General features: G+C 33.6%; 3 protein-coding genes across 7 annotated transcripts; all 3 read right to left on the bottom strand.

The window, feature by feature from the left end:
* Window positions 1–10624: 10624 nt before the first annotated feature.
* On the bottom strand, window positions 10625–14217 carry LOC108466423 (threonine dehydratase biosynthetic, chloroplastic-like). Of its 5 annotated transcripts, none has more exons than XM_053024974.1 (7): window positions 14062–14217; window positions 13710–13979; window positions 12934–13105; window positions 12609–12767; window positions 11874–12056; window positions 11586–11702; window positions 10625–11043 (listed from the first exon to the last, which is right to left on the bottom strand). In XM_053024974.1, exons 1-5 carry the CDS (start codon window positions 14086–14088, stop codon window positions 12043–12045), a joined length of 642 nt encoding a protein of 213 aa, XP_052880934.1. In that variant the 5' UTR covers window positions 14089–14217; the 3' UTR covers window positions 10625–11043; window positions 11586–11702; window positions 11874–12042. The 5 variants fall into 5 exon arrangements, with proteins under 5 accessions (XP_052880934.1, XP_052880933.1, XP_052880938.1 ...); XM_053024973.1 differs by having other exon boundaries at window positions 11950–12056; XM_053024978.1 differs by having other exon boundaries at window positions 11950–12056; window positions 12609–12718.
* Window positions 14218–19909: 5692 nt separating this feature from the next.
* Window positions 19910–21319, bottom strand: LOC108466773 (uncharacterized protein At1g66480). Its single transcript, XM_017767142.2, has 2 exons — window positions 20654–21319; window positions 19910–20220 (listed from the first exon to the last, which is right to left on the bottom strand). The coding sequence occupies exons 1-2, from the start codon at window positions 21242–21244 to the stop codon at window positions 20134–20136; spliced, it is 678 nt and encodes a 225-aa protein (XP_017622631.1). The 5' UTR covers window positions 21245–21319; the 3' UTR covers window positions 19910–20133.
* Window positions 21320–23413: 2094 nt separating this feature from the next.
* LOC108462031 (U-box domain-containing protein 11-like) lies at window positions 23414–26724 on the bottom strand. The gene is made up of 4 exons (XM_017762038.2): window positions 26190–26724; window positions 25332–25448; window positions 24847–25242; window positions 23414–24725 (listed from the first exon to the last, which is right to left on the bottom strand). Exons 1-4 carry the CDS (start codon window positions 26487–26489, stop codon window positions 23655–23657), a joined length of 1884 nt encoding a protein of 627 aa, XP_017617527.1. The 5' UTR covers window positions 26490–26724; the 3' UTR covers window positions 23414–23654.
* Between the last annotated feature and the right edge of the window lie 1096 nt (window positions 26725–27820).

Here is a 27820-nt window from a genome sequence, read left to right as displayed (position 1 = left end):
GATGCCCGAAGGAGAGAATTTCTAAATTTGACGCAGGGGGATAAATCAGTGGCCGAATATGAGGTTGAATTTTTACGATTAAGCTACTATGCGCGAGGAATGGTGGCGACTGAGTACAAGCGGTGCGTTCGTTTTGAGGACGGCCTTAAGGATAGTCTAAGGGTTCTGATAGCTCTGCAGAGTGAGTGGGATTTTACTATTTTGGTCGATAAGGAGAAGATCGTCAAGGATGTAAAGCGCGTTGAGCGCCAGAACCGTGAGAAGGAAAAGGGTAGGAATAAAAAGGATTCTGAGCCCTCATGTTCATTTTTGAGGCATAAGAAAAAAGCCAGAGTTGATAGGTCAGTTAGAGTTGGGCCTCCTGTTGCTGCTACTAGATTGCAGCCCTATGTTGATTGTGGGAGACGCCATTAAGGCGAGTGCTGGAAAAGGATTGGGGCATGTCTGAGATGTGGGCCGTTGGAGCATCGTATCAAGGATTGTCCACAGAGGCCCGATCAGATGTAAGCTACTAGTATGGGTACTGTACAACCGCCGAGAGGTGTTCAACAGCCACCGAGAGGCCATGGTCAGGCCAGATGTGGTAATGGACTGGGCCGTAGTCAGAGGGCACCGGGTATATGTGCTGGTCGTACTGAAGCGAGGCAACAACTCTGGTTTATGCTGCAAGTCTCCAAAAGGATGGAGATGCTCCAGATGTTATCACGGGTACGTTCTTTATTTATAATCTACTCATTCCTATATAGCCTGTAATGTGTCTAGGACTTTGGGTATCTTGGTTGAGAGTACTTTGAGTGAGGTTATTGTGTTAAGTCCATTGAGGCAGTCAGTCAGGGTAGATAAACTGTTTAGAGATGTGCCTTTGGAGGTACAGGTAGTTATCTTTTCGGCAGACTTGATGGAACTCCCTTTTGGAGAATTCGACTTAATTCTAGGAATTGACTGGCTGGTTAAGCATCGAGTGAGCTTGGATTGTGCTACGAAATGGATGGTACTGAGAACTGCAAAGGATGTCGAGGTAGTTATAATTGGGGAGCATCGAAATTACTTGTCAAATGTGATATCTGCATTAAGGGCCGAGAAATTGGTTCGTAAGGGTTGTGAGTAGGGGTGAGTATTCGATCAAGTCGAGTCAAATCGAGTCAAAAATTTTCGAGTTAGTCGAGTTGACAAATCCTATTTTAGGAATCGAACTCAATTTTAAATTTTTTCGAATCGAATCGAATCGAATCGAGTCAAAAAATTTCGAGTCAAATCGAGTCGAGTTAACGAATCCTATTATTTATATTTAATGTTGTATTTAGATGGACTGATTATTTAACTAGTAGACGAAGTACAAGATTATTTAACTAAATGAACAATATAATGATTTAGTCTTTTAACTTAATGAGTAAACATTTATCAAAATGACGGAGTTTTACCTTTTAACTTAATTATTTTGAATTTTAACTTTTAATAAAGTAAACATTTATCAAAACTACGTAGTTTTGTCTTTTCTTATTTAGATTTTCGGATAACTGGAATTATGTAATTCATATTCGAGTTAAACCAAAAAACTTAATTTTTTATTCGAGTTGATCTGAATAACTTGATTAACTCAAATAACTCGAACTATTTAATTCAAAATTTGAATTTTTTATCGAGTTTTTTGAATCGAATCGAATTTTGCTCACCCCTAGCTGTGAGGCATATCTAGCTTACATCGGTGTTTTAGATTCTAAGGTTTCTACTGTTAGGGATATCAAAACAGTTAAAGATTTTCTGGATGTTTTTCCTGATGAACTGTCTGGGTTACCTCCAAGCTGTGAAGTTGAGTTTGGATTGAGCTCTTGCCTGGTACAGCTCCGTGTCCATCGCCCCTTATAGAATAGCACCGAAGGAGCTTGTGTAGCTTAAAGCCTAGATTCAAGAGTTACTGGATCGAGGGTTCATTCGCCCTAGTTTATCTTTATGGGAAGCACCGGTTGCATTTGTGAAGAAGAAGGTTGGATCCATGTGTATGTGCATCGATTATCGTCAACTGAATAAATTGACCATTAAGAATAAGTACCCCTTACTGAGAATTGATGGTTTGTTCGATCAATTTCGAGGAGCTTCGATTTTATCTAAGATTGATCTCTGATCTGTATACAATCAACTGAGGGTAAAAGAAGCTGATGTTTACAAGACAGCATTTAGGACTCGTTATGGTCATTACGAGTTCCTAGTGATGTCATTTAGACTGATAAATGCACCAGCGGCTTCTGTGGATTTGATGAACCGAATGTTCCAGCTCTATTTGGATCGGTTCGTAGTGGTGTTTATTGATGACATTTTGGTGTATTCGAGAACTGAAGATGAACATGATGCACATCTCCGAGTGGTTCTGCAAATTCTGAGGGAGAAACAATTGTACGCCAAGTTCAGTAAGTGTAAGTTTTGGTTACGAGAGGTAACCTTTCTAGGCCATGTGGTATTTGCTGAAGGGATTACATACTGAGTTTCGTAAACTCACCCTTCTGTTTAACTGTACAAGTAATCCCCAGGCTTAGACAGGTTGGTGTTGCGAGGGACTCGAAGGTGGCTACACAGCTACACATGCTTCCATATTTGAATTTTAATTTACAAGTAATTTTAATTTGGGTATTTTTATGTAATAAGGCTTCTTTAAGTTTTTAAATCTTTAATTTGGGGTTTTATTATTTTGGTTTATATCTGCTAGTAGTAGGACGTGAGTTTTCAAAAGATAAAAGCCTTCCAAAACATAACGATTATGCAACATAGTTTAAAAAGCTTCTGCAAGAAATATTGTTTTAAAATTAATAACAATTTTATGAGGTTAGCATTTCAATAAACGACTTGTTTTTGGAAACCAAATAAAATGTTTTTAAAAATCTCATTAAGAACCCACGACAAAGGTAAACAAGGAAAAGGTTTTTCGACGATATCACCATTGTTCGAAAAACACTTCAATGGGACATTGCCAGATTCGACCGTAACGTCTAGGCCAGGTTTGGGGTGTTACAATTGTGGGGATGGTAAAATTTCAACATCAACAATTGAACGAGGTAAGTGATACATTTGAGGCCAATTTGACTACGTGTCGAACGGAACTAGAAGAGAACATTAATCAGCTTTCCAATCATATTCAACTGCTAACTCAAGCTGTTGTTCATTTAGAGACTTCTTCGAATCGACGGTCTTGTACTCGTGATAGTGATGATGATGAACAACTTCGTATTCGTTCTAATACTGGTAGACATGAATATCGTCACATTGATGAAACTTTGGGTATTTCTAATCGAAGCTATCCTTTTGTCGCTAAACCAAAGTTCAACATTCCACCATTCCAAGGAAAGTATGATCCAGATGCATATTGTGATTGGGAGGATAAAATGGAGATCATGTTCCGTTATTATAAGTGTCCGGAGGAGGAGAAAGTTCCATTAGCTATATTGGCATTTTCGAGTTATGCATTGAGTTGGTGGTCTCAACTTGTGTTGAACCACCAAAGGAATTGTGAACGAGATGTTGATTCATAGGAACAGTTGACACAAATCATGTGAAAACGTTTTATCCCACCTCACTATTATAGGGATATTAAATGGAGACTTCAACGCCTTGTTCAAGGTAATCGATCTATTGATGAGCACTTTAAAGAGATGGAGACGCTTATGCATAGAGTAAATGTCCAAGAAGATGAAGAGACTATCATGGTGCAATTTATAGATGGTTTGAACGTTTCGATAGCCAATGTTCTTGATCTTCAAACCTATATTGATCTTGAAGAGATGGTATGTAAGGCAATTGAGATTGAGTGACATTTTCAACAACGTCAATCTCGTCCATTTAGTATTTCACAATATTATAGAGGTACGAGTTCTAATTCTACTTTCAAGAATTCAAAATTTCCTTCTGCTACTAATAAGTTGCTGCCAAAACAGGATGAGACTAAACCTTTTGAGTGGAAAAGTGGGGCTCCTACAAAACCTCATTCTTCATCTTCTAAGCAGCCCACTTCTACCACTTCACCAAAACAACAATGAGCTCGTGAAATTGAATGTTTTAAGTACAAAGGGCGTGGGCACTATAGCGGTGATTGTACCAACACAAGACTTTTGTTGATCAAAGAAGATGGTGATTATACCTTTGATTTTGATAAAACAGATTCAGATATGCCCGCATTAATTGATGATGTCAATGGTGGCAGTAAATTTTATGGTGAAGAAGAGTCGGTAGAACCACTAACTCATCCTCGTTGTCTAGTTGTGAGGCGCACCCTCAACGTTCAATTGAAGATGATCATGATCTTCAATGGAGTAATATAAAACTTTGCTCATTTATTATTGATAGTGGAAGTTGTGCTAACGTTGTGAGTAGTTACCTTGTGGATTCTCTTGTTTTGCCATGTAGCAAACACCCTACACCATACCATCTTCAATGGCTCAGCGAAAGTTCAAAGGTCTGTGTGGTAAAACAGTGCTTGATCACTTTTAAACTTGGGACTTACATTGATGATGTTTGGTGTGATGTCGTTCCCATGCATGCCGCCCACTTGTTACTTGGTAGACCATGATAGTACGATTGTAATGTTATTCATCATGGTAAATTAAATCGATATTCTTTTATTTTCCATGGGAAGAAGTACACTTTCACCCCCTTTGAATCTGAAAGATATTCACAATGATCAAATCGACATGATAAATTTTTGTAAAGACGTTATGGGAAGTAAGACACAAAATTCAAAAAAGGCTGAAAGAATAGAGGTCTCTAGTGAAAATAGCCAAATTAATGTTGACCCAATGATGAGTGCATCCTCTTGTGAGAAAAAAAAAGTGGTTCATAATTTTTATGCGAGTGGAAAAAATGTGTGACGAGCATTACTAATTAAACAACCTTGCATCATTATCTAATTTAGGTAATATTGTTTATCTTTGACTAACCTTCACAACTCTTTGCCTAGTGTTTTTGTGTCTCTTTTACAAGAATATGAAGATATTTTTGAAGAAGCACCTAAAGGATTACCACCTTTGAGGGGTATTTAGCATCAAATTGACTTAGTACCTAGGTAAAAAATTCCAAATCGACTAGCTTATCGAAGCAATCTCGAGGAGACGAAGGAGTTACAAAAGCAAGTAGATGAACTTTTGGCGAAGGGTCATATTCGTGAAAGTTTAAGTCCTTGTGCAGTGCCGGTAATTTTGGTGCCAAAGAAAGATGGTACGTATAGAATGTGGTTGATTGTCGACCAATTAACCAAATTACTATTAAGTATAGACATTTTATTCCAAGGCTTGATGATATGTTTGATGAACTTTATGATGCTTGTATCTATACAAAAATTGATTTAAAACGTGGTTACCATCAAATTCGAATAAAAGAGGAGGATGAATAGAAAACAGCCTTTAAAACTATGTTTGGTTTATATGAATGGTTAGTCATGCCTTTCGATTTGACTAACACACCTAGTACTTTCATGCGCTTGATAAACCATGTTTTGAGACCTTATTTGGATAAATTTGTGGTAGTATATTTTGATGATATTCTGATTTACTCAACTTCTTTAGATGACCATGTTTTTCATGTTAAATCTATTTTGGATATTCTGCGATCTGAAAAATTATTTGCCAACCTTGATAAATGCACTTTTTGTTGTGATAAACTAATCTTTTTAGGTTTTATAGTAAGTGCTCAAGGTATTCATGTCGATGAGGACAAAGTAAAAGCAATTAGAGAGTGACCCACTCCTAAATCAATTATCGAGGTGAGATCTTTCCATGGATTAGAAAGTTTTTTTATAGACATTTTGTAAAGGATTTCTTCACTATTGACGCTCTATTAACTGAGATTATTAAAAAATATGTGGGTTTTAAGTGGGGAGAAACTCAGGAAAAGGCTTTTCAAACTTTAAAGGATAAGTTATGTTCAGTTTCGGTTCTTAAATTACCTGATTTTTCTAATACTTTCGAACTTGAATGTGATGCTTCAAGTATTGGAATTGGCGCCGTGTTGATGCAAGAAAAAAGGCCAATCGCATGTTTTAGTGACAAACTGACAAAGGGCACAATTAAACTACTCAACTTAAGATAAGGAGTTGCTGGCTTTAATTCAAGCTCTATAAGTTTGGCAACATTGCTTGTTGCCAAATGAGTTCATTATCTATACAGATCATGAATCCCTAAAATGGTTAAAGGGACAAGGTAAGTTAAGCAAGAGACACGTTCGATGGGTAGAATTCATAGAGACATTTCCATTTATAATTAAGTATAAAACAGGTAGAAAAAATGTAGTTGTTGATGCCTTATCTCGTAGATATTCTTTGATAACTACATTAAATGCTAAAGTCTTAGGGTTTGAACATATAAAAGATTTATACTTAAATGATATTGATTTTGCAAATGTTTTTTTCTAATTGTGGGAATGATGCCTTTAACAAGTTTTATCTTGTTGATGGGTTTCTTTTTCGCCTAAATAGGTTATGTGATCCAAAATGTTCTATGAGAGAGTTATTAATTAGTGAGGCACATAGTGGAGGCCTAATGGGACACTTCGGTATCGCCAAGACACTAGATATTCTACATGAACATTTTTATTGGCTGCACATGAAAAATGACGTTGAAAAGGTATGTTCTAATTGTATTACTTGTAAACAAGCAAAATCTAAGGTAATGTCTCATGGACTTTATACTCCTTCGTCGAATCCTTCTTCGCCATGGGTAGACTTATCCATGGATCTCATTCTTGGTTTACCATGAACCAAAAAGGGTCAAGATAGTATCTTTGTTGTTGTTGATAGGTTTTCAAAGATGGCTCACTTTATTCCTTGTCACAAAATGGATAACGCTACACATGTGGCTGACTTATTCTTTCAAGAGGTGGTACGGCTACATGGGATACCTCACACCATTGTATCGGACAGAGACGTAAAGTTCCTAAGCCACTTTTAGAAAGTATTGTGGGGTAAGCTTGGTACTAAATTATTATATTCTACTACATGTCACCCCTAAACCGATGGACAAACTAAGGTAGTTAATTGAGTCTTAGGTGCTTTACTACAAGATGTTGTAGGTAAAAACCTTAAAAATTGGGAAGAATGTTTGCCATTTGTTGAGTTTGCATATAACCGATCTATTCACTCTACAACTGCCTATTCCCCATTTGAACTTGTTTATGGTTTTAATCCACTAACTGTACTTGATCTTGTACCATTGCCTATAGAAAACATTTCTAGTATAGATGGTGAGAAGAAAGCTGAATTGGTTAAATCCATGCACGCGAAAGTAAGACAACGAATCGTCAAAACAAATGAAGTGACTACCAACAAAGCTAACAAGGGGCGCAAGCAAATTTTCTTTGATCCCAGTGACTGGGTTTGGGTCCACATGAGAAAAGAGCTATTTCCAACTAAACACAAAATAAATTTGGACCCACATGGTGATGGACCTTTTCAAGTACTCAAGCGCATTAATGATAATGCATATCAAATCGACCTTTCCAGTGAGTATAATGTTAGTGCCACTTTTAATGTCACTGACCTTTCTTCTTTTGATATTGCAAATTAGAGGATGAATCCTTTTGTGAAAGGGGGGAATGATACGAGCAACTCAGCCCAATTCAAAGGCCATAATAAAGATGAGCTTAGTTTCCCTCAAGGCACAATTACGATATCCAAATCCAAACAGATAAAGTCAAAACTCAACTTAGTGGTTTAAGACTTTATCATGAAAAAAATTCGAGAAGAAGAGTTAAAGTTTCAAGATGATAAATTATGGAGTAATGATGAAGTAGAAGAGATAATTATGTTCGTGGGCCTAAACTCTCAATCTATGATGACAAGCTTAGGCATTTCACTTCAAGAACCCCAATGGATCTCACAAGCCTAGCCGTTTCATATTAGGTTTGAGTTTTAGGCCTAATTTTTATTATATATGAGCCCCATATTTTATTTATCAGCTATTATTATTTTATTATTGTTTTATTTTAAATTTTTATAATTATTAAGTATTTTAAGTTATTTAGAAATTTTATGTTAACAAGAAAGTTTAGTTTACAATTACTTCTTGTTTAAGATTAAATTAGAATTCTAGTATACTTAGGAGTTTTATTTAGATTTATTTAGCTAGCCTATATATAGACCTTTGCATTGTACACAATACATTCAATTCATTATTATTCTATTTCTCTTTTGAGTTAATAAATTCTCTCTGAGTTTTTCTTTTCAAGAATTTCTCTTGGGTTTCTTTTAGAAGAGTTTTAACAATCTTTTTAGATTGTGGGGATCATCTTCAAACTTTTTCTTGCCAAGGTTTCTATCTTGTAGGGGAAATTAGAGCTGCTTGAAAGGGGTTGTGGATTCTTCGTATTTCTAAGGTTTCTTAGGATTTCTACACGCCACGTTCTATCTTTCCATTTATCTTCTTTATTCGCTTCCTTAATCTTTGATTTATTATTTTATTTTAGTTATTTATTTTAATTGTTTTATCTGACTTGGATTCAATTTCATTTCAGGTTGTGTCAAAATCCAAATTTCTTTCTGAACGTCAAGAGCCTTAAATCAAATCCGCGATTTTGACAAAGTTTACGATCCACTTCCACATTCATCCATCTCATCCTTTATCACGAGTCCTATTTTATCATCCTAACTTGATTTGAATTTTTTCAAATCGAGTCGAGTGAAATGAAATTTGAATCTAGTCAAATCAAGTAAAATTATTTGAATTAAATTAAAAATTAAATATCTCAAATTAAAATCTTGTTATAGTATAATTAATTCCATATTAAACCACATAAATTTCAAACTATATATATTTGATAACTTTTTCAAAGCAAAATAATAATAAAATATTTTAGTGTAATAAACTTAAATCATTAATTAACTTATTTAGTTCCCCAAATTATTATTTTAGAAATATTTTTATTTTTGAACTTTCTTTATATATTTTTTAAAATTTAAAAAATATATAAATTTTAAAATTTTATAAATATTTTGAATTTTAAAATTATTTTGTAATTTATGTTTAGAGAGAGATCAATTTGTTCATGTTCAAACTTGACAAGGACCAAAAGGGTATTTACACCAATCTGTTATTTGAATTAATCGAGTTATTTGAATTGTAAAATTCAACTTGATTTGAACTCAAAACTCGAATTACTTACTCGAGTTGACTCGAATAATTCGAACAACTCTATTTTCTTAACTCGAAATTCGAATTTATTTTTAGTTTTTTCGAATTGAATTGAGTTTTGCTCACCCCTAACTACTTGTATGAACATCAAGCTTGACCACCGGCCCTATGGCTTGGCCAATAGCACGGAATAAGAAATTTGAGTAGTAGCTTTCCGACAGACCAAGTAACCTAATCCACACTACTTGAACATCCACTTTATTGTCTGACATTGAAAAATCTAGAGACCATGGTCGTATGATCAGATATTGACAAAAAAATCATCCAAGGTCCCCCCAACCAATACCTTATTAAAATCTCCCTCATCTTAGAAATAGATTAGATAGTAGTCATTTTCTAAGTCAATAAGTTGCATATGATTTCTGGGACTCCATAGTGTTGTCACTGTTCAAAATAGAATGTCCGGTAATGACAATGTATCTCAATAAAAGAGAAAGAATAATAAAGAACACATATTTTTCATGTGGAAACCTTTTGGGAAAAAAATCCACATGCAGAGGAGAAGATAATTCACTATGTTGAATTCAAATGATTACAAGAGGAGTAGACTATACCTATTTATAGGCTTAGTAAAACCATATTCTAATAGAAGGAGTGTAGTAAGGTTGAAACACTTTATTCTAATCAATATCAAATAGATGAAGTGTAACATGGTTGAAAAATCTTATTCTAAAATAAAATAAAAGAAGTGTAGCTCTATATGGATTTTAATTTCATTTTATTTTACCACCGTATTTTATTTTAACAAGAATTCAGGTTACTCAATTTTAACAATCACCTCATTAGGAGGAGTATTAAAACCAATCTTCTTGCCCAGGAGTTTGACAATGATGGTCCTTGCCATCTTTCTCTCGATGAACAAAAAAGGTAATCAACGGAATTCCCTCAACCAATTCCGTGACCACAACCCCCTCCTGAAGATTAAATTCCTCCTCCATCCTATTCTTTGAAGTGGCATCTGGTGGAGTCCCCTTCAATATAGACTTATAATAAATCTTATTAACTCTCACAACTTCACTACAGGAAAACAGACTTTTAGCGGCGTTTTTTTGGCCTTTAGCGGCGCTTTTAAGCGCCACTAAAACTATTAGCGGCGTTTTCACAAGCGCCGCAAAAAACGCCTCTATAGCAGGCGCCGCAAAATTTAGCGGCGCTTTTTTGCAAACGCCGCTAAAGGCCATGACCTTTAGCGGCGCTTTTCCCACAAATGCTGCTAAAGACCATGATCTTTAGCGACGCTTTTCTCAAAAATGCCACTAAAAACTATAACCTTTAGCGGCGCTTTTTTATAAACGCCGCTAAAAACCATGACCTTTTAAAAAAAATTATATTATATTTAATTTTTGGAATTTGAACTTTAAACTATATACTTTTAAGAATAAATAAAAAATATTAATTAAATTAAATTTTCCATTAAAATTTAAACTTCAAAACTAAATATAAAAATTAATGAATTTAAATTTAATACATAAATATTGATTCAATATGTAATTTAATACAAAAAAAAATACACACAAAGTATTACAATTACAAAAACAAAATTCATCCTGGTGAAAAGATAATGCCAAATCATCATCACCTCTCATTAATCAAAGGAAAAATATCAAAAAAGAAGAAGAAACAATATACAACAGAGGGCTGGCTCAAGCTTAGATGAAGCCAAAGTATTGCAATGCCTGCATATATAACTTAGTGAAGTACTTTGATCTTGATCTTGGTTAAGACTTGTTCCAGCAATAAAGAAAATTGTTAAACGGAATCTCGGTCACTTGATTGAGCAAAACCATAAATTATTTTATGGCCAAACCATTAGATGCAACGAATGACCCAACTGATGACATGGCTGTGAAAGTGGATGCCATCTTACTCTCTTAATAAGCTGAAAAATATTCAAAACCATGGTTTTAGAATGAAGGTTATCTCAAATGTAAATTGATGAATAAGTAATTTTTTTTCAAATATTTTAATTTCTACAACTAAAACACAGAAAAAAAAACAAATGAAGGTAAAATTCACAGTTAAAACCAATAATTTTTGAAGCATTTCAAGTTTTAACAAAGTTCAAATACATAAACGAAGAATTTAATAGAAAGGACACACACCACATATATGCATGTATATATATATATTGTTTAATATGCTCTAACTGACAGAATAAATAGACAAAATTTAATATTAAAAAGAAAAGAAAAGAAGCATGCCTCTTGACAGCATTTAAGGCACTATAATAAGTTGTTCATCCAAATGAATTATTTAAATTTCAGATCATAAATACATATTAAAAAGCATAGTAAACTTAAAGCAGAATTGAGTCATTGACAATCCTGTTTTATCGCCTAAACCTTAAGTAGCTAACAACTGACAGGTAAAAAATCAAAAGAAAGATCCAAAAGAAAAAAAAAAGAGATCCAAAAGGTTCACCTGGATATTTACTATAATCCATAACATGGGGTGTATCTGTGTATAATCGGCAGCCATCTCACAGAAGTGATTTGCAATATCAAAGGCAACAGGATTATAACTTGCATACTCATAATCCTATAAAAGTAGGCAGCCAATCAACATCAAGAGAATTACATAATCATTACTTTGAGAGAAAACAAATCTCGAACAAAAAAGAATGATCACTTATCGAGTAGCAAATTCAAGATCATATGAAATTTCTATCATCCACTAATTATTTAGATCTCTTTCTGCTTGGTAACTTACATACAAGTACAACTTGCTCTCTTCCTTGCAAGTAGAATGAGTAAAAAGAAATCAAAGTAACTTATAAGTAGCATACTTCTTGGTATAGAATGGTTGAAATCGTAGTAGACATGGGGGCCATGGAAAAGGAAATGTACAAAGCTCTCCATATAGTTTCTGGAGGCAAATTTCAAGTCTGACAATCTGAATTATATATTGAACAAATCAAAGTAAAATTAATAAAGGGTGTAAAGGAAAATTCCAAATTTGTGTAAAAAATCAATGGAAGCTAATTTAAAACATTATATTCTGTTTTGTGGGCTGTGGCATATGCTCAAAAAAATTACAACAATTCTTTACATATTTTTGTTTGCAAAAAGTATGCTACATGTGTTACAGTATAAGAGGTTTTAGGTAACAAAAATTATTTAATATAATGAAAGGTGAGATAAAATCAATTAATATATTATAGCATTAAAAGAGTTTTTGCGAAAAAAATAAACTCATCCACAATGGTGGAATATTTACGTACTACCAACTAAATTGAAAATGAAAATAAAAAAGAGAGACATAATATTTTAAGAAGGTTTGCAGAATTTAGAAACCTTGTGGTTGTAAAAACATAATGAAATATAATTGCCCAAAAAGAAGACAAAACAGCAGAGGCAGATACTAATTTAGAAATGCACTTATAACTAACTACATATTTCAACTCATAACTTGGTAATTAAAAAGAATCAGGTAAAATCAGTCTACCTTGAATATGAAGCACCCTTCCTTCCAAGTGATTATCGCTCAATCTTAAATTCTTCAAGAATGAAAGATTTCTCATATGGAGAAGAACACTATTCTTCAAAGAATTCCCACTTAAAACAAGAGTTTCCAATTTGGTGAGTCTTGAAATCCATTGGAAACCTTATATATATTAAAATTACTTGTTAACTGTTTTTACTTTCTCAACTATATGAAAATTTTACTAAAGCAAAAGCAGAGTTACATTACAGGGGATAAAAAGAATTGAAAACCACTGTCAAACGCCACAATACAAATAAAAACTAAAACCGGACCATATTTAAATTACCTCTTGAATGACTTGATCCTTCAATTCGATTGTATGATAGATCTAAATATCGAAGAGATGAAAGCTCACTCAGAGATAGCAGAATGCTATCATTCAAGTAATTGTATTTTAAGTCAAGCATCTCTAAATTACTCAATGTGGATGATAGCTTTGTAAAACCTGCAAGAGTGTTCTTTTAAATATAAACAATGGGTTAGTGGTTTTTCTACAATAAAAAAAATAAATAATAAGTAATTGTACGTAGTAGAATAATAATATATGAAATTAAGAGTAAATTAAAAGTAAGACCTTCATTTTCAACACAACCAGCTATACTGTTTTTACTTTCTCAATTATAAGCTTGCTCGCCTATTAATTTCTAAAGACTGGAAAATGAGACATGCTTCTAAGTCTTAAACTATTCTAATTCATCTATGTCTATAAGGTGAAATTGTCATCAATACGTAACATTCAATTGAAAACTTTCCTAAGTCAGCTTCTATGAAGATCTTAAGTATCTGACCAGGGACGCCTATTATGATATGTCAACATAATTGCCAAGGTCAGATCAAGTTATCTAGCAATTAGCAACAAACTAAATTCCCAACTTTAACAAAAACCAATTGAAATTTCAAGTCTTGAAATATATATGATGATTTAAGGCTCGAAAGTAATAAAAAAGGAAGGAAACTGAATATATGAAGTGGCAAGTGCTTGTCATCTACAAAGAATGAAAGAACTCCAAGCTCCCACGCAACAATATGCAATAGTAATGTTTACAATAAGAAACCACATACCTCTGGGGAAACCCTCTTCACATAAGCAGCAATGCCAGCTATGAGCCCACCACCACCAACGGGAACAAAGATTGTATGCAATGGGCCTTGCATTTGGCGCACAATCTCCATTCCAATAGTACCTTGTCCCATGATAATGTCTGGATGATCAAAAGGGGGTATAAAGGTACGACTTTCCTCTTTAGCCCGCTTTTTAGCATATGCTTGTGCCTCATCATAAGAATCTCCAACGAGAACAACAGTTGCACCCAACCTCTCAACAGATTGCCACTGCAAAAAGAGAAACCCACCATTCAAATTAAAATATCCTACAGACGGCACAATTGATATGAGAAACTTCACAAAGAAATACCTTAATTTCAGGAGTTGTAACAGGCATAGCAATAACAGCATTGCAACCAAGCTTCCTGGCAGCCAATGCAACCCCTTGGGCATGATTTCCTGCTGATGAGCAAATAACCCCTTTTTCAGGAGTTTAAACAAAGCTTGTCCATCGAGAAGTACAAGAATCCTCCGTCGGCGTGCGTCACAAACGACCCAAAACTCTTCCCCACTATGCAATGCCATGCCGGTCCGTACAACGCATCAAATTCCTGCATCACCCAAAAAACATTTTTTTAGGAAAAAAAAAACTCAAAACCCCCAACATCCAAAAATGTGACTGAAGAAGCAAGATTTTAGGTTTACCTTCTTAAGGCACATTGCGACCTGCGTAGGTTTGGTAATACCTGGGTTGTTAGCGTCGACTAAAGCTCTGGCTCTCCGGATAGCTCGCTCTTGCATTGCGAGAGGCATATCGGCGAATCTCAGGCGGACGTTCAAATCGATGGCCATTGCTGCTAGTTTCAATTGGTTTGGAATGCCATCACCTCCTATCACCATCTCTTCCACGACCTCCTCTTCCTCTCCCTCTTCCACCATCACCTTTGCCCCTAAACCCACCACCACCACGGCCTGAAAAATGATTAAACCATTAGGAATGCCATAACGGGAGTCTGTAACTAAAAATGATAGGAAACGTAAGAGACGTTGGTTACTTACCTCTTGGAGGTCTCATCGCTGAGAGAGTTTGAAGTAATGAAAGTGAAGAATCAGAAACTAAGTGAAAACAGAGAGTGTGAGGCGATAAAAATGTGTTAAGGCAAATGCTAGGGTTTTGGCGAAAAATGTAAATGGATATTACTGGCGTATATTATGTAAATGGATTAAAATTTGCATAAAATGTAAATGGATTAAAAATTGCATCGTATATTATATGCACAAACTGTAAAAATATAATTTTATAATGTTTTGTATATTATGTAATTCGTATGTATTATAAAATTTATAATACATAAAATTAAATTTATAATAATATTATATATTACTACAATGTCAACATTAAAAATGCTAATACAATTACATATAAAATTTTAATACAATTACATATATAGGATATTAAATATTAAATTAAAAATAATATAAATATATATATTAAATTGGGTTTAGGTTAAGCCTTTTATTAATATGGGCATACTTAGATAAAATTTTAGGCTCATATATTGAATGAAGTGAGACTTGAATAAAAATAAAATATATTAATATCATGCTTAAAGCACAATCATGTTTAAGTTAAACAATTATATTTTTTATTAATATATATTCAATGACTTTAAAAATTAGGGTTTTAGTGTCGGGCATGAGAAAAGAAAACATTTCAAAAGGAAAACGACCCGTTTAAGTTAAATTTCCAATTAAATTTATAAATACTTAACGTAAATTTACTTAAACCTAATGATATTGTTTTAATTTTTTTATAAATATATACATGTTATTTTCATTTGATATTTATTAATTTTTAAATATAAACAAGTTAAATATTTTTAATTATTATTATTTTTCTATTAGTCATTGAATTATATGTAAGTTGTGGATTTAGTCATTTTACTTTAATTTTGTTATTTTTAGTCATTGTAATTTTGAAAATTTGAAATTGTAGTATTAATTAAATGGTAGCTATTAAATTCATTAAGTTTTGCTATTTCTAAAATCTAATGTAACAAACATATTACTCACAAAAAGCCGATTCTGGATTTAATGGTTGTCATTTGTGTCAAAATTAAAATTTCAAAAGTCGAGAAGTATAGGGACCAAGAATGATCTAATTGGATAACATGAACTCAACCTACAACTTTACGCACAATATCAAGACTAATAGCAGAATTTAACCAAACATATATAATTGCTATCATTTGAGTGATCATGACTAAAATTTTAAATTTTGAAAAGTACAAAAGATAAATTTGATCGATTTGAAAAATACAGGACTAAAACTATCAAATTAAAATATAAGGACTAAATTTTAAGTTTAAATTTCACTTAAATAAATTAAGTGTAGAGGAATTAATTTGAATTGAATTATTTTAATATATCAAAATATTTTTAGATTAAATCTTAAACCATTTAATATATATATAAAGTTTATCTATTATCTCTTAAATAATTTAAACTATAATCATAAGTTTAATATATTCAAATTAAGATTATAGATCTCTTTTACAATTATATAAGAAATTATTTAATATATAAATTAAAAATACTAATTAATGTAAACCCTGTAATATCCTCGATTTTGGGCCTAGTCGGAATAGTGGTTTCGTGACCACAAAATCCGAGATATAAATAATTATTTTATGATTATTTTAAGGTCTATGATATGATTGCATGATTGTGTGAAAATTTCGTGAAGAAATTTTATGCATAAAGTGCTTAATTTGAAATTTGGGACTAAATTGAATAAATTGCAAAACTTGTGTTCTAGAAGTATTTTGCATAAAATTGAATTAGATTATTAATTAGAGGTCCTTAAAGAGTAATTTTACCAATTTCTAAGTCTATGGACAAAAATTGGACATGGATGGAATTTTTGGAAAGTTTAGTAGTAAGGGCATTTTGGTCATTTAGGGGTAAAATGAATTAAAATACAAAATTAAAAGCCAATTTTGCTCATCTTCAACCCCATGGCCGAATATAGCAAGGAGAAACCATGGCTAGGGTTTTTCAAGCTTCCAAGTTCGATTGTAAGTTCGTTCTAGCCTCGTTTTTAATGATTTTTACGTTTTTGGAGTCCCGATAGCTCGATTTAGCTTATGCTAGCAATAATTTAACCTAGGGTTTATATTTGGAAAAATACCCATAGGTGAAATTTGTGTATTTTGGTGTTTTATGATAGAATATGAAGTTTTAAATTATGTTAGACAACTTGTGCTACTCGGTTTTAAGTGAAAACGAGCAAAAGGGCTTAATCGGTAAAAATACCTAATAGTCATAAGTACATGTTAGAGTGAGAATTTGATGTTGCCATAGAAGGGAAAAATGATCAGCATGTCATAAAACATAAGAAAATAGGCTGAAGTTTAATTTACGAGCTTTGGGGCAAAAGTGTAAATATGCAAAAGTTTAGGGGCAAAATTGTAATTTTTCCAAAATATGATTTTGGGTCAATTTGAATAATGTGAGTCCTAATTAGACTATATTTTAAATGATAGAGCAAGGAAAACTGAAATTGGGCTAAAATGGGGAAAATACCAAGTTGTGGACGAAATGGTAAAATAGCCATTTTCAGCATACGAGGTAAGTTCATATGTAAATGTTGGTAACATAGTTATTATTTTAAATGTTTTAATGTTTTTAAATGATATGATAATTATTATGAAATATTATACTTGTGATAATTGTTTGATAATATGTCAAATTATGTGATATACTTGGAAAATGTGAAATACTACCGAGTATCGTATCGGCATTCCGTAGAAGATGGTTGAGACACATGATTGGGAAAAAGGTCCGTTGAACCTCAGGAATGGATTAGGATACAAGTGACATGTCACTTTGGGATATTTGGGCATCCGAACTCGTTGAGTTGAGTCCGAGTTCACTTATGGATGCGAGCGTCCGAACTCGTTGAGTTGAGTCCGAGTTCGTGAGATGTAACTAGGCATCCGAACTCGTTGAGTTGAGTCCGAGTTCACTTATGGATGCGAACGCCCGAGCTCGTTGAGTTGAGTCCGAGTTCACTTATGGGCGGGTTACATGGTAGCTTGGCTACATATGTGGCACTTATGTGCAAACTTTCCATGTATCCGAATTATATTCCGATGTGTTCAACGGGTAAAGTTCTACTCAAATGGAGGAATACTCAAGATGAAAGGGACGTATTGTGTTGACAAGCTAGCTCGGAAATCAGAAACGGTCGGAGGCACGCTCACACTATCCGTATACCATCTTGGCATAATGGCTTGTATATTTTGAGTATGGCATGTATAGCATTATAATCATTTTGTATATATGGTCTTATGATATGGTTATTGAGTGGTATGGAAATAGAAATGCTTGGTAATGATTAGCCATTGGAATGGCTAATCATGATCATATTTGGTATTATGTATGTCAAATTGCTAGCTAATCCATGGAAACCATGAAATAGGTAAAATTTACCATAAAATAGATTCAGACAGCAGCAGTGATGTGAGTTTGAAAAATCACTAAAAATAGTAGAAATGGAATTAAATAATGAATAAGTTATGGAATCGAAGCTTAATGAGTCTATTTTCATATGGAATAAGCGAAACAGGTATATGAGCTATATTTTATGAGATGTTTAAATTTTTGTGGAACAGGGCCAGAGCGATTTCTGGATCCCCTGTTCTGAATTTGAAATTCACCATAAATTTTACAAAGATAATTAGAAGTCATGCTTTATATGTACAGATTCCTTATTGAGTCTAGTTTTATTAGAGATAAACGGCATAGTCATTGAAGCTCTGTACAGGAGATATCTGATTCGTAATACACTGAGGTCAGAGTAGTTGAACCCTGAAACAGGGAGACTTTAAGTAATAAACTGTACTAATTGGCCCAACCAAAATTCTAGAAAAAATTAGTAGATATATATATGAGTCTAGTTTCAGGAAAAATTTACGGAATTGGATTTGAGTTTCGTAACTAGAGATATGATTTTTAAAGCGATGTGATGCAGTTAGCCACTTGTCTGAAATTTTAAAATGAATTGTATGAGTTGTTTAATTAATGAATTAAGTCCGTTAACACCTTGTGTTCGACTCTGGCAACGGTCTCAGGTACGGGGTGTTACAAACCCTAAATCTCTTAACCCCTATCCCATAAACACTAAAGTCTAAACCCTTAACCCCAAACCCTTACACCTTAAACTCTAACCCTAACCCTTAAACCATAATCCCTAAACCCATAATTCATCATAAACCTTCAAATACTAGTTAACTCCTAAACCTTAAACCCTAAACCATATATCTTAAACCATAGTTAACTCATAAACCTTAAACCCTAAATCATATATCTTAAATCATAAACCATAAACTATAATGATAATTAATTCAATATTTTAAATTCAATACTATCTCTTTTACGATTATAGAAGAAAATATTTAATATATTGTATAACCATAAATTTTAATAATTATTATTTTAGGGGTTATAGATTAGTGTTTATGGTTTTTTTGAGGTTTAGCGGTTATGTGACTTTTAGCGGCGTTTTTCCAAAAGCGCCGCTAATGCTCTGGGCTTTAGCGGCGTTTTTCCAAAAGCGCCGCTAATGCTCTGGTCTTTAGCGGCGTTTTGCCAAAAGCGCCGCTAATGCTCTGGTCTGTAGCGGCGTTTTGCCAAAAGCGCCGCTAATGCTCTGGTCTGTAGCGGCGTTTTTCCATAAGCGCCGCTAATGCTCTGGTCTTTAGCGGCGTTTTTCCAAAAGCGCCGCTAATGCTCTGTCTTTAGCGGCGTTTTTCACAAAAACGCCGCTATTGCTCTGTGTTTTACAATTTTTGTGGCGTTTTTTGATAAAACGCCACTAAAAACGCCGCTAAAGCCCTATTTTCCTGTAGTGCTTCAACCTTCTGACCATTCACATCCATTGTCGGATCATCTGTGTCCAGTGGTGCTTCTGTCCTCTTGATTCTAACCTTCTTAGTTGCACGACCAACGCCACTATTCGAACCCGTAATGCTCTTCCCGACCACCAAGTTCCTTGAAGATAGAGGATCACTCATGGCTATCATTAACGACGTAATACTTTTGTTATTATTTATCCGAAAATTAACTCATTGTTTCAATTTTGAAAAAAAACAAAGCAAATAAAGGGTAATCTTCTTGTTATACATTGAATTGTACTCAAAAAAAATTATTCTCTGTGATAATAAAATTCTTTAAATCAAATTGCGTCTCGTTATTTATTTTGGAGCATAAATTTTGACAAATAAAATAATGGGAAACCAAAATGTTTTTTCATTTCATCTCTAACTCTTAGCTCTTATAAAACTAACATTCCCCTACATTTGTTGCTACGTATGTACACAAAATGCAGCAGCATATAGGGCGAGCTCAGAGAGGATATCTTCAATCTTCCATGGCCTCATTAATTTATTTGATTTCTCTCTGCTCCCGAACCTACTTCTATTTGGCTCCCACCTCCTTCCTTCACTGCCACGAAACTCACCCGTTTCTGCAACACCAAAAATAAATCTACATTCTTTAAAATATATGAAAAGACGTGCATGCATGTTTAGAAAAGAGTTGAAAGTAAATCTAGTCAAAATTAATTTTCTTCCTTGCAGTAAAGAAAAATAAAGGTCCAATATCTTTTTCAATCACAAATAATATTATATTTTAAATATAATATTGTGTTATTTGATTCAATAAATAATATCAATTCAATGTTGATCTTACAAAAATACTTTAAATTAATAACCGAAACAACTTGTTTTATATTTTCTGAAAACACCATTTTCCATAGGTCATATCGTTCACACTATGCAACTAAAGAGATAAGCAATAAATGTCAACTCCAATAACTATATTCTAATTAACACTTTGTAAATAAATAAATAAAGTGCGTGCCATGAAAACAGGTTCACTGTATATGGGAATGAACTAACCTCACGTGCCTTGAAACCTTCTCCGGTGCTTCCATGGCTACCCTCCCAACTCACTTGTTGTTTCCCCTTCACCACACCTTCACGTGGGTTGTTCCCCCCATTGGCCGTGCAAAGCTGCATGATTTTCTCAGCTACCTCTTCTTCGTTTTCACTATCTTTCATCAACCTCTCCACCTCCGCCTTGGGCACCCTCAACCTCACCCTCATTGCCCTACTTTCACCTTTCTCGGCCCCCGTGCTTTCCCCTTTCATCAGCGTGAGGTCCGATACCGATCTCCTCGACAACATCAAGCTCTCCAGCCTGTCTTTAGCACTCATGTTCACACCCGACCGAACCCTCCTTGGAACCCTCTCCTTGGGACCTTCGGGCAACACTACCAAGAAGTAAAGCCTCTTAGGCTCCAATTTGTGATGTGCCTCTAATGGCTTCGCTCGAACACCGAAATGTTTAACAGCTTCGGATTCAAGCAACACATGCCCTGGATAATCCTTCACCACATCTTCAGCTCTCACCGGCGTCTTTAGCTTCAATGTTTCCCCGTTTATTTTCATCACCTTGGTCGTCTTTTTCCCTGCCAGGCTATTCCCCATTTTCAACTATTAAAGGGCACAAACTGGGTTTGGTTGGTTGATAAAGGGTTTATAAGGGGATCACTAGTCAACAATGAGGGCAAAGGTTTTGAAAAAGAATGGCCGTAATTTATGTTTGACAATGCAAAATATGAAGACAAAAAAAAAAAAAAAAAATTTAAGTACGTAAGATATCGCTTTCCAATTTTGGTGTTTTTTAAACTATTAAGTCCTATAACGAGCTCCATTTTCAGGGTTTACAAATTTACCAAACACTAAAAACGTAGGTTTGGAATTTACGGCCAACCCAACCACGAAATGAAGATAATTTGTATTCGATTTCCCCTGATTTGTGAGGAAATTAAAATTCGTGTTTGATAAATTTAAAAAAATTATTTAATAAATTTATTAAAAATCAATTCAAACTTTACAAATCTATACATCAACTTCACTATTTAAACCAATAAATGTGATAATTTTAAATAATTAATGAATTCCATCACGACAATCGGAATAAAGTTTAGAAAAGTAGTTTAGTCCACCTTACGAGGTATTAAAACGACAGCTACAAAATATTGATTTGTCTCATCAAGTGAAAGACAGCTTCTTCTTTTTTAATTATTTTTCAAGGACACAAACCAAGGGTCCAATTTGACAGTCGGCTCATCAACTTGGAACTCACTTCTTTTCTATGCATTACACTCCTCTCTCATATTTTCTTTCCCTTTTTTTTTTTATTTATTTATTAAATTTCGACCTTATGTTATGTTGAAATTAGAGCTTTATGATTGGTAAGTTTTGGGTTGCCTTTTATTCATGATCTAAAATATATGAAATCTTTTTTGTTTGCTTCTATACCCAATATTCATGGGCATGGTCAAGTTCTACAACCAATCAAAATTTAGTCCATTTTTTGGCATAGGTAAATTTCTTCTAGAATATTATATATTTTGCTAAAATGCCCCTAGGAAAAACATATGTAAAAGGAGTTGGTCCAATTGGTGATTTAGGAATAGCTTTGCTTATGAAAATTATTTCCTTAAAAGCCTATCCTAGCTCAAGTGATATTAGATTTATTTGAGTTGTTTTATGGGATTATAAAATTTTCAATCACATTACTTATTTTATTCTAAAAATTCACATCAAATCATATAAATTTTTTTAAATCAAATTTCTTCGAAAGAAAATTTTTTATTTTAAAATTATTGGAGTAAAAACATGTGTCTTTAAATTCAAGTCTTTTTATTATTGAAATAGAAATAATGTCTCAAACCACAACATGTTTTGATATTTTTAATTAGGTTTAATATATCATTTGATACTTAAGTTTAACACTTTGTTTTTCTAATGTGGTACTTGTATTATTTTTCGGTCTAATCTAGTATTATATTTGAAAAAATTATATATTTTGGTGTCCAAAGGTAACAATTTTAACTTTTTAGTATTTGATTTGAGTTTTAGGACTGATTTTATAAAAGTTGATTGCTAATAGTATCAAGTTTGAATTTTTCATGATGTTGCTAATAGAGTAATTTTAGTGTTAATTGTGAATTTATTTAATTTTGTGTTTATTTTATCAAATACGGATAGATGTGATTTAATTCGATTTTAAGGTTGATTTGATGAAAGTTAATTGTTAATGTTATTAGCTAATTATAAAATTTCATTAAATTAAACACTAAAAATTAACAATGTTATTGTTAGATACCAAAATATATAACCTTTTATCAAATACATGTACTACAATAGACAAAAAATAAAACAAGTACCGCATTAGAAAATGTTAAACTTATGCATTAAGCATTTTAATTATTAGAAAGAAATTATATTTTTAAATTTTAATTTTTAGAAGCAAACAAATTCTTAAATTCTCCTATCAAGAATAAGGATTGGAGAATAAATGCCGATGGCTTAGCTACCAGTCCAAGCTCACAATTTCCATTACTTAGGGCTTTTAAGTAAATATCTATAAAAAAAATTATTGCATACAAATTAGTGTTTCGTTTATTGTGCTTTTGCCAAATGTAATTCGAGTGTGCGATAATAAACTTTCATCAATCAACACAACCTTTTTAAAGTTAAAACAAAAAAGGTTCTAAATTTCATGTATTAAGCAAAATATCTAAACTTTTCACTGTGATAATAAATTTACTCAGAAAATACTTGCTAAATTAAAAAATGACAAAATACTAAAAAAAAATTATTCTTTAAGTTAATCATTATTGAAATCAAATGAACTTTTTACACACTCATCAATAAAAGAAATGAATACTTAGAGAGCAATGAGAATGGCTTTGTATCTCATGCTCGTCTCCTCAATTCTCATGACTGAAAGGAATAGAATTATGCCAGTTTTGTCAAACAATTACTGTTAAAAGAAAAAAAAAAACTTTTAACAAACTGAACTCTCTGCTTAACAACCAAAAAAGGGTCAAAGCTGCTGTAATTTTCGAAGATGCTCCAACAATGAAGTAGCCTTCCGCTTGGCCCTTTCTGTGCCACCCTTGGTGAGCTCCGTCAATGGTACGGCAGCACCAAGCCTACTAATGCATGCCAGATTCTCAGCATCTCTCTTACACAAACAAAGTAAAATGGCAGCTGCATTTTCTTTGTTTCTAGGTAAACCTGTTCTCAGAAGATCGATCAAAACAGGTATGGTGCTAGCCTTTACTATAGCTGCCTTAGCATCATGGTTGCTAGCCAGGATTGACAGTATTGTCAAAGCCTCATCGACCATGCAGTTTCTTGAATCCGTAAGCATCTTCAGCAGTGCTGTAATAATTCCGGCTCTGACAGCACGGCCCTTGTTCCCCTGATAAATGCATAGATTGAATAGAGCAGTTGCGGCATCTTTCTTCCCTCGATTGCTTCCATTTTGTAACAAATCTACCAAGGCTGGTATTGCCCCTGATGAACCGATTATTATTTTGTTCTCATCTGCAAGTGATAAACTAAAAAGGGTAGCCGCTGCATTCTCTCTTGCTTCCATGCTTCCTGCACGGAGGACTTGGACAATGGAAGGAACGGCACCAGCAAGCATTATGAGAGACTTGTTATTTTCGAATATGGAAAGGTTAAGAATAGAAGTTACTGCATGTTCTTGTATTGATGCATCATCTGTTGTTAAAAGGTTGACCAGAACAGGTATCGCTCCTGTGTCTGCTATTAGTATCCTGTTATCTGTGCTTCTTTTTGATAGTGATCGGATTTCAGCCACAGCTGCCCTACGTTCCTCTAAGCACCGGCTCGACAGCTTAGAGACCAGTTCCTGGATGGCTGCCATGTCGCCACTAACATCACAGAAAGACCCATCGCTCTTTTTGAGCCTACCATTTGCTAATCCGCTTGGCTGCTCAATGTTATGTTTAGCACACCATTGATTTATTACACTTCTAAGAACATAGTTTGGGGTTAGAGTTAAATTCTCCAGCTTCTGCTGAGTTTTTGGACACGTTACATTGCCACAATCTATCCATCTCTGTATGTAAGATCTCTCATATGTCTGTAGAGTCAAAACAATGATCGATCAGAACGCAGGGCAAAAAGGAAGGGCAGAAGGCAAAAGCTGATCACAGAAAAATGAAAATCGAAATGATAAGTAGTCGTCTCAGGCACAACTATACCTGTCCTGTAGCCACAATCACTGGATCCCTCATTAGTTCCAAAGATATAGGGCATAGAAAATCAACAGGTATTACTAGTGTATCGGGTTTCTTGGTTTGTTCAGCACCCTTAGCAGCCAGATAGTCTTGCCCTTTGGAATCAACCTCATTTGATAGGCAGACCACAGAAGGAATTGAAGAGCTATTCATCCTTTCCAATATCTTAGTTGCCTTATCAGCAGCATGTCTTAGAGTAGTACAACTTTCTGGAATGCTATCCAGCTTCGCTGAAATTTCATGGTTGGTATTGCTGCGCTCTTTTTCCGGTAGCTGGGAAATGGCATTCGAAACTTTTCTTGAATTCAAAGATCCATATCTTTCAGTCGCTCTTCTCAATTGTGCTCTCACCAATGCGACCTGAAAAAAGAAATGGAAGTTGGCGTTAAAAAGGCAAAGTCAATGTAGAAAAAGAAATTAAGAGCACATTATAAATTTTGGAGCTAAACCTGTTCCTGAACCTCCTCTGAGATTTGAAACTGATCAAATGGAATTTTGGCTAAACTTTTCTCCAACTTCCATGTAACACATTGAAATTGGAAAGAGATCCTTTTGGCAGCTCCATCCTTAAATTAAGATATAGCAAATTTCAGAGACGTACCTATAACATAACATATTAAGAACAAATACATATAACCACAATAAAATCCCAGCAACAGTCACTCTGGTAACAACAAAAAAAAAAAAAAAAACCTCTAAATTTAAAAAAAAAAAGACATAATTTCTTCTTCATTTTTCATGATGCGCAATTCAATTAGTTAATTGGAATTGTGACAATTAGTGAGACAAAAACTAGCAATCGACAATATTGCGGAGAAGTTCATATTAATAAAATCAAGAAATAGACTTAGCACTCGGATAGATTATGTTATTCAAACCCTTATTTCTCTTAAAATACTCTATCTAACACCTATATTCAACACATATATAGAGGTAAATGATCCTAAAAACTTCACACAAAATCGATGTCAGTTAATGCATACTTTTTCCGAAATGGAGCTTAACTCGAAAATTTTTAGCCCAAAAGTTATTTCTATATGCATACTTTTTTCGAAATGGAGCAAATCAATGTCAGTTAATGCAAACTGAGCCAGTAATTAGAATGTGGAACATTATCCGAGGAAGAAACAAGTCGACAAATTCTGTCAATTTTGCAACACAACTGAGCCTGTCAGTTAAAACCAAAATGAAACATATTTGCGGGACTTGGCAAAGCCAATTATCAACATTAAAAGACGTATTAATCGAATCATATACTAGCACTTAATGTTCTTTTAGATATATAAGAAGAGGAGATGGGGCTTTACAGGGGAATTAACGGAATGGTGAGCGGAGGCGGCGGACAAAAGACGCTTTGCAGCCTGCAGAGCAACGGCGAGATCAGCCGACCATGAAGAGGAAGAGGAAGAGGAGGAGGAAGCGTGAGGATGATCAGACGCTGCAAAATCCCTGATTTCCTCAAGCAAATGCGTGAATAGAGCTATCCTCCTTACCAGATCCGTGCAATCCTTTTTAAACATCCCGGCAGCCACATTCCCGAGGACAATATCGTGGACAAGGCTGAGCAAGAACGCGGCAGAAGCGTCGGAGACGACTCCAGCGGCCATTAGTGAAAAAGCCAGGCGTCGGCTCGTGATTAGATTGATAGGAGTAGAACAGAGATGTGATTATGATGATGTTGAAAGAAAAGGAAGGATATGCATTTTGTGAGAGAGAGAGAGAGAGAAAGGATGAGTTAATAAAAAAAAAGGGTATTAAGAGAGAGATTCGCGGTGAGCCAAAATGGAAGGAAAGGGGATACAGTTGGCTTTGGAATCTTATGATTTGTATTTCAACAACTACCCCATTATTCTTTTATTCTTATTGATGTGGATTTTAAGATATCACGTACTATTCATTACACCTGTTCATAGTTGACCTAAAGAAATATAAGTTTAAAAATAAATTTAAATAAAAAATAAAATTTATTTTTAGGTAAAATATTTTTATCACTGTCTGATCCGAATTCATTAAAGAACAACAAAAATTTATTTTCTTTTTATTTTTAATATTATTTTCTTATTATTTTCTATCTATTTTATTATATTTTATTATTATATTGCTATTATTTTATTGTTATTATTTGGATATTGTATCAAATTTATTTTATTGTTAGTTATTATTTTAGAGTCATTTACTTGTTAAGTTGCATCTATATTAATGTTATTTAAGTATACATATTTTATAAAATTAATTTAAATTAGTTGAGAAATATTTATTTTAATATTTTTAGTATTTTAATGTATTATATATATTTTAAAATTATATAAAAATTAATATTGGCGGTCATTTGGATCCAAATTTTAACATTTTTATTCGGGTCAACTTTGAACAAAATTTTAAACCTATTTTTTAGCCTAAATTTTTAGTTGAGCCTAGCCTAAATCCAATCTGACCCATACACACGGCTACTCTTCATTTTATGATGTCATCCAACTATTTAAAATTGATTAGCATTTTCCCTTCAATATATTTATGATTTTAGATGTATTACAAATTTATTCTTACTATATTCTTGCTAGCCTGTAAAGTTGTTCATTATTGCCATGCTCTCATTTTGTCCACCACCAGCTATATATAATTAAAATAAAGAATGTCCAAACTATTTTACTTTATTTATTTTTGCATGTTGTACAACAACTGCATTAGTTTTAAGAAATAATATTTAGGGATCATCCTTTTTAATCCTTAATAAATAATTAAGTTTTTATAGAAAATAGAGTTCTCTAATATACATAAAATTTGGGTGTGAGAAGACGTGGTTAGCAAAAACTATGCCGACCAAGGAACTTCAAAAAACAAAACAAAACAAAGGTTTGACGATAACAAACAACCGCAACGAATTAGAAAACGAGTAAAGCTGGCAGCTTACAGCTGGGTTTCTCTGATTTTGCGGCGG

The sequence above is a fragment of the Gossypium arboreum genome, chromosome 2 (assembly GCF_025698485.1).
Source record: "Gossypium arboreum isolate Shixiya-1 chromosome 2, ASM2569848v2, whole genome shotgun sequence".
In the NCBI taxonomy this organism is placed as follows: Eukaryota; Viridiplantae; Streptophyta; class Magnoliopsida; order Malvales; family Malvaceae; genus Gossypium; species Gossypium arboreum.
Note: the sequence above shows the minus strand (reverse complement) of the source record. Positions and strands in the feature narration are given on the sequence as shown.